Raw genomic sequence first — 7,808 nt, forward strand, 5'->3', positions numbered from 1 at the left:
GGGGAGATGTGAGTGGGGTGGGATGGCGGGGGAGAGAGAGAGAGAGAGAACGACCAATGAGAGTGGACAAAAGTGAAATGTTGAAAACAATGTGATTTTACGTGACTGTTTAGCCTGAAATAATTTTTTTTCATCTTTTTTTTTTTTTATCTGCACAAAGAAAGTTTTCCTCGGTTATTTTCATGGCTTTTACGGAACTAGGTATAGGGGCACTAGGAAGAACGGATAGCGTGGTGGCGATGAGGAGAGAACCGGAGGTAGAAATTCACTATGGCGAATGGCATTGGTTTCATTTCGTATTCGCATTACATTCGGCGGCTGCAGATACGTATAATTCGAATTTATCGCGAGTACCGGTCACGATCTTGTATCTACACGTGTATGCTTCGTGTATCTTTTCCGTGCGAAAGATCTCGGGCCCTTGTATAAGAGGGGCCCGGCAGGATAATTAGCGTGTATACGTGCGGGAGGCAAAGGGAAGCCAAGGCTTATGGCTTCAAGGCGCAAATGTCATTGCGCGAGAAAAATGATGGGCCTTGCTTAGGTGCATGGGCCCAACTTGCTTGGTAAAAAAAAAAATTGTATGAAATTTTGAAAAAAATTTTTATTTTTCTCAAAACGTTATAAAAATAGAAAATTAAGGGAATGGACATATTTTTTGGAAAAATTTTCGACAATGCGGTACATCACAAATGTCTGACGTAAAGCTACTGAAGGATCCGTCCGACGTGGATTGGGTGTTAACCCACGCGTGGCTCAGGGTTTACGGGACGACGTCCGTGACGTAGGACTGATCGGTCTGTGAGGAGATTGGAGGAATTTTCTTTTTTTTTAATTTTGCCTACCTCCCTCCTCCTTTTCTTTTATTCGTCTTTACAAAAATCACGCGTGCGCAACCGGCTGTCTATTATGGCTGTTAATCCGACGTTCTTCCCCGTTTGGGACTTACACGTGGGCTGTTTAATTCAATCGGATATTTTTTTCACCTGGCTGTAATCAGCTTGTATACACGAGTCGATTGAAATGCAGGCTTTATCGCTCGCGTGTAGTTTGCTGCTACGCATTTATCCTTTCAACGAATGACGAACGGGGGCTTGTTTATTATTTTTGATAATAAACTAACGCGACTTGGTCGAGTCTGACGATAAATTGCCAACGATTAAACGATACGCACCATCCTTCTCCCTTGCATTTTGTATATACATATTTATATATGTATGTATGTATGTATATATATTTGTCTGTTTCTAGCCTGCGTATTTATTTCGGATTTTCGCTTCTGCCAAATCTTTGACAATTGCCAACTGCACGACTATCAGACACCTTGAGTGTATGGGATTGTTCGAAAATTTGTAATTCAAACTCAAAACCGGCGGATTTGTAATCGTTGGGCCTTTTTTTGAGTGTGGAAAAAAATTTATTTTTTTTTTCTTCCATTTATCAATGTCGTTCTTTGCTCCGACCTTTTCGGCACTTTTACTTCCCCTTGCACTTTCCTGACTGGTCTACTCCGTTCTGCTATTTCTTTAAATGCTTCTCCTACAACTGTAAAAAAACCGCTGGTGCAGTGTTTCTAAAATTCTACCCAGTCCCTTAATTAAGCCAAAGCTACGGGAACAAGGCGAAGTTTTCATCGAGCGACGAATTCGCTTGGGTTTTTAATTAACGTAGAAAAAAAAAAGAACCACCACTTTCAAAATTTTCTCATTGCACACCGAGCGTTGCTACGATTTTTTTTTTTTTGGAAAATGTAGAAAAATGAAAAATCGAAAAATTATAAATATACTCAAGAAACAGATCATCGGTCCAGTCAGTCCTTGTTATCGGTAATAAAAATTAAATGAGATTTTTTTTTTCGAGCCTTGACTTTTTTTTTAATAACTTCACAGCGTATAAAATTTTTCCTACGTTTTACGGCAATCAATAGTTTTGGATCGACGTGTACGCGCCGACCGCGAGCTCCGGTCCGTTTACATGTGGATTGGACAGTATTTGCGGTCGCGAAATTAATCGCCCAGTATCAGCCAGTCCATTGAAGCGACGGGTGCGTTTTCAAGCTCGTGAATTTTTGCACGATAAATAAAATAATCAAAATGGAATTTTCAAGGAAGATTAAAAAACACAATTAAGTCAGACCGAGGGAATAAAATTTGAGGAAAAAAAAAAGAAGGTGTATCGCCGTAAACGCATTATACAGTGTGTCCAAAATTAAGTATCCACGACTCGTACGACACGGCGGCCATTTTGAAATGTGAATTTAAACGAAATGCCCCGGCATGTGGGTATCGGTGCGCGCGCGCGCGCGTAAACTCTCCACTTTTATCGCGTGACTTATGATAATTCTGGCTTTAGCTTTTTCCGCGATTTTTACCCCGTCGAAGGAAAAATACAGATCGACCCGAGCGAAACGCGTACATGATTTCCCTCGGTTGCATTCCTGCGATTCTAATTTACGTACCTTTTCCACGTATCTTCTCGACACATGCCACTGGCGAAAATACAGAAGACACGAAGGCACTTTCAGTTACGCACGTTACAGCGCCTCGATCCGAAATTACGAAGATGCGCCGCGAAACACGTTACTCCTAATGCACCTTAGGCTTCGCGGCGATCGACTATCCGCGCGTGAAAGTCACTGCCTCTGTAGACATAAATAACATTAAAGTATACGTAATGCTCGATGATACGGAACAATGCAAATTATTCAGTGGCATAACGGATACCATGTATATACAGTTAGCAATGCGCAGTTCTCTAAACAGGGCATCGTGCTTGTTCTACTTTTTAAACTTTTTTTTTCTCTCATACAACTACAACGCGACAGGGTGGAAAACATTTGCGATCTAAAAGCTAACCTTAAGAACAGGACGAAACTTTTATATGCCACGTTCTTATACACGAGGTATAAGAAAATATCAGGGAAATTATTCAGCTTGAGAAACTTTGGTGCTTGTGCACTTTTCTTGGTGCTGAAACATTTCCGTAGGACAACGTAAGCGTGGAGGTCCTGGATTGACATTTGGAGGTAGCACGTGTGCACGTATGTCAAACTTCTGATAGTTACATTTATAATCGATGATCGTTCAGACTGTCGATTGGCGAGACGAGAATGAAAATTTGAGAATTTGAAAAAAAAATTTTGATAAATTATTTTACCACGTGTACCTATTGTGACATTTTCTTACTGGAAAACTTTGTATTGTTCAACGATACGGTTGAGGCTTTGAATTCTTGACACGTAGTTCGCATATGTGTGTCATGCTAAGGAAAATAATTTGTCGTTCCGACATTGCTAAATGTACGCGACATGTGTGGATGCAACTGTCACGCGTTTACTATGTACGCGTGTAGACGCGGAGATCGCGTAGTGCATAAATCGTAGAATTCATCGGCTCGATTGACCCGCGAATCGACTTCGTCAATTCTATCGTGACGGCAATGGTCTCGATATTCTCGAGCGGCCATCGAAAAACTTCCATGGAAACGGGCGAGGAGGATGGAAGTGAAACTTAAGGAACAATGGGTAATAGGAACGGGAGAAGGAATAAAGAGAAGAAGAGACTACGGCCGCAGGGTAAAGAAATGGCGAGAACTTATTCTTCGGAACTTGAGTCAAAGTCCATTGTAGACGAAAGGTAAAACTTGGCCCCCAGGGACTTTGCGGGCATTTCATTTATTCATGTATACAACAGTAGGAGATCATCGTGGCTCTTGAGAATTGACGATAAAACTTTTCGATCGGTCGCACAGGGGACGCGCGAGCGTAATTTCGTACTTAGATTTTGGTTCGAAAATCTGACGTTTTCGTGGAATCACGTTTATCCGTGTACATAGATGTAACGCGTGAGAGGGAGAAGTTAATTGGGCCCGAATTACGTAATCTCACGTTAAATCAACGTTAATTGATCCGAATAGAAGGCAAAGTGTTTGCTCCACTTAGCGGTTTGTAGGGCCTAATGAATTTTTCTTTGACTTTCAGGTTTGGGCCTAGGGCCCCACACGCCGGAGGAGGCCCACGCGGCTGTCCTGGCGGCGGCGGCCGCGGCGTTGCATCATCATCACCAGGGCGGACCCGGTGCACCAGGCATGAGGCCCTTAAGGCCCCCATTGCCCCCGGGCATGCTGCACTCGTCGCCGCATCCACTGGCGCCTCATCATCCTCTGGCGGGGCCTCATCATCCTCTGGTACCACCTCATCATCCCGAAGAGGATGGGGTTGTCGATGATCCAAAAGTCACTTTGGAAGGGAAGGAACTTTGGGAAAAATTTCACAAATTGGGCACCGAGATGGTAATCACGAAAAGTGGCCGGTAAGTCCCAAATATGTTTTCGCCTAAAAAAATCAGATAATTTTCTAAACTTTTTACTCATAAAAGTCAAACGCACAAACATTTGCAAAAACCATAACCGCATACGTTCTACCACGCGTATACCCATTTAAACCACCCGAGCCTTAAATTGAATGGCATGAAAATCCCTGAGAAAAGAAAATCATCATTCCCCCGATATACCACACGAAAATACCGAGCGTCAAAAACAAAACTGGTAGCTCGTTTCACGATAGAACATTCAGTTTTCGCATAAAGGTAAAATCTCATGAAAAATATTGCCCTGACTTGTTTACCTTGAACGTATGAAAAAAAATAAGACAGCGATCATTGGATGTCCCACAGTCCGACTATAAGGGACGTTCGTTACCCAGTAAGAAGAATGGGACGTGCAAAAGTATTTGACGTATGTATAAGACAGAATGGTGGAAAGTAGGAGGTATTACCACATAGCCCGCTATGGTATACAAAAGGTACCACCCAGCGCTGTGGATGCATTGACTGTAGGCTTTAAGTAGTAGACTGCGGGTTGTAGGTTGTAGGTTGTAAGCAGTATAGGCACACTCTATAATTCATTGAAACCTTCCGACGATCGAACTCTTTGCGAATTTATGCCGCTGGCTGAGCTTTCGAGAGTATTTCTCCTGCAATTCCACTTCTCGTTGGGCTTCTTTTCTTCGCTTCTTTCCACGTTAACGTACTTCCGCGTCCTTACGTATAGCCAAGTAACAATACAGAATGGAGTGCAGGTAGTACGAGTGCGTGTACTTTCGCATAGTACCAAACAGACATACAGCTGTGTGCATATAGATATAGATACCGGGTAAAGGTAAGGGGTTGAAAAATATTCCATTCCAGGATAAGAAGCACGTACCAACCCCTATAAAGATATCTGGATGAGTTTAGCTCTGATACCGGGCAAGCAATTCAAAGTTCTTTAACTCTGACCCCCCAACCCTTATTTTTTTCTTGTGACCTTTTTTTTTTTTTTTAAAAAATCTCTACCTCCTACAAACCCCTCTATGCGCGACAGAGAACAATTATCCCGTGGTACCACCCCTTCTACCGTACTCACCGCCCCCCTTTGCCATACGGCATGATTTTGATTTATTTAAATATCGAGCCACTGTAAACAATAATAATAACAACAACAGCAACCCCTACGATTCCACGACTCTATACATCCCCAGGTAAAACTGTATCTGTTGTATATGTCCGTATACGTATACATACAGATTTAATACCCAGAACGATCAAATACACCGAGAATCAGCGAGGCATACAATCCTCCATTTTTTATGATTATATCGCCAGTCAGTGAGCAGTCATATGCAATAACGTACACAGGGTATATACCGAAAAAGTCTTACGAGCGTGAATATGCGTTATGTATACGATGCCGTCACCTACCGGTAAGATGTAATTTGATAAATTAACATTAATCAAAGATACCCCGTGACGAAATCGTCATCGACAGTGAAATTCGAGAATTTTAATTGAATCGCTTTGCCCGCGCGATAAGGGATGCTGCCAAATCAATTTGATATCAATAAATCGTACCGGCCTATCGAAATCAAAGCCGAAGCCATATACTGTGAGCGTAGATAAAAGACGATTCTTATAATGGTTAATGCCGAGGAGCCACGTAGGTATAGTCAGGTTGGTAATTACGGTCGAGTTGAGGTTGGCCATCCTGCCATGGCGTACATCTCAATACCGTACCCGGTGTGCGCAGATACGTCATAAACGTACGTATACGCACGTGCGTGATCGTATGCGTAGTCGGGTGGGGGTGGGGTACCGATGTACATATACGTATAGATATAGTACGTGGGGTAGCCATGGGTTAGATTGATACGTGTAGTGAGGGTAAAACTTTTTCTTTCACTTTCTTCGTCATAGTATGCGCACTCCTGAACGGGTCCAGATTGGGATGCTTGTATACATATATATATAGGTGCACGAAGTGGGCCTTACCTCGTGACTAGCGCGGGCCCCGTGGGTTACCGTGAGTGCATGGTACGGAGTGAATAATGCAGCGTGAGTGGAAGTGGAAGAAGAAGAAAAGGAAGATGTCGAGGGGGGGAGGGGGGAGGGGAAGAAGGAAGAGGGGGGTTAAGGGATGCGAACGAGAGGCTACAGCGAGGCCAAGAAAGAAGGATGATGGTCTTAAGTATAGGTCTCGGTTAACGATGTTTGTTTTATACATTGGCAGCCTCTTGGAACCTGTAATCTTTCTAAACGAGATATTACCGTGAGGCCCCTTGCGAAAACCTACTACCACTCCTTCCTCGGAGTATCTACCCTTGGGGCCCAGTTTGATCCTACTGGATATCTATATATATGTATATATGTATATGCTCCGGTCTGCATCTTACAGCCACAGGACCCAATACACTCGCGGTGGGCCTCACTCAGGCATGCTTTTCTGTAGTATCACGATACTCGAGTGGGCCCTACCTTCGCGTCTCTCGAATTAGTTTATACCGTTCCCTGATACAGTGGGCCCAAAATTGCCAGCCATTCATGATGCTCTCTTTCCACAATCTTAAGCTCCGCTCTTCGCGCCTACTACTATAGGGGTCTGGTTGATGTTTCTCTCTTTTTTTTTTTTTTTTTTTTTTTCCTATATTGGGCCCATTATAGGGGTCTGGTTGATGTTTCTCTCTTTTTTTTTTTTTTTTTTTTTTACCTATATTGGGCCCATTCGTATAATTGCTCGTCTGCTGCAGTATAACAGGTAATTTTAACGTTTTATAGGCCCCTCGTTAAACTTCCCTATACAAAGTGTGTCACACGCGGACGTTTATCGAGTAGTCTTCGGAGTAGCTGTGTAACAATAGTGAGGTGCGTCGGAGCTATTTTCACGACGTATTTAAAAATCTAGCCGACGTTTGAGGAGCTCCCTATTGTCCTTCTCCTAGTCCCGACCTACACGGCACACGTCCGCGCTCGTCCAGGAATCACGGCCGCTTTAACGGTAGCGCATGTGGGATGTACGCGTGCATGTGAAATCTCGTGGCGCGGGCCACGCGTTGTCCCCGGGGCGAGCGTGCCCAATCAATTCGCCGCGGGTAAGCGAGGTCTCAGTCATCGATCTTGCCCAACAGTCGGGAAGGGATGAGTGAGAAAAGAGCGAGAGGGGAACTCACGAGTGAGCGAGAGGAAGACGGAGTCGGGAGACGTATCGAGAGAGATCAGAGGGCACGAGAGAGACAGAGCGAAGAACAAATAGCGTAGACAGAGAGAGAGAGTGAGAGAGAGAGAGAGAGAGAGAGAGAGAGAGAAAGGCGAAACGGCAGTAAAACGAATCCTAGTATCATCGTCCTCCTCATCTAGCGCCAAACAAGATCAGCCGGTTGGTAATGCGCTACAGCGAGGATAAACCCTCCGCACTCTTCCGTTGTCCCACTCCAACTGATAACACCATTAGATCCCACACCAAACGCACCCCACGTATTTTTTTTTTTTCCTTCTAGG

General features: G+C 43.9%; 1 protein-coding gene across 6 annotated transcripts in view; it reads left to right on the plus strand.

Annotated features, from left to right (window-relative positions):
* LOC107266918 (optomotor-blind protein) overlaps nucleotides 1-7,808 on the plus strand; it is a 52,860-nt gene that overhangs the window by 3,923 nt on the left and 41,129 nt on the right. For all 6 annotated transcript variants that reach the window (XM_015737949.2, XM_015737952.2, XM_015737950.2 and 3 more), the window contains exon 2: nucleotides 3,980-4,310. In XM_015737949.2, coding sequence (XP_015593435.1) covers nucleotides 3,980-4,310 — 331 coding nt within the window. The remainder of the gene's footprint in view (nucleotides 1-3,979; nucleotides 4,311-7,808) is intronic.

This window comes from Cephus cinctus, unplaced genomic scaffold (genome assembly GCF_000341935.2).
Source record: "Cephus cinctus unplaced genomic scaffold, Ccin1 Ccin1_scaffold0330, whole genome shotgun sequence".
Taxonomy (NCBI): Eukaryota; Metazoa; Arthropoda; class Insecta; order Hymenoptera; family Cephidae; genus Cephus; species Cephus cinctus.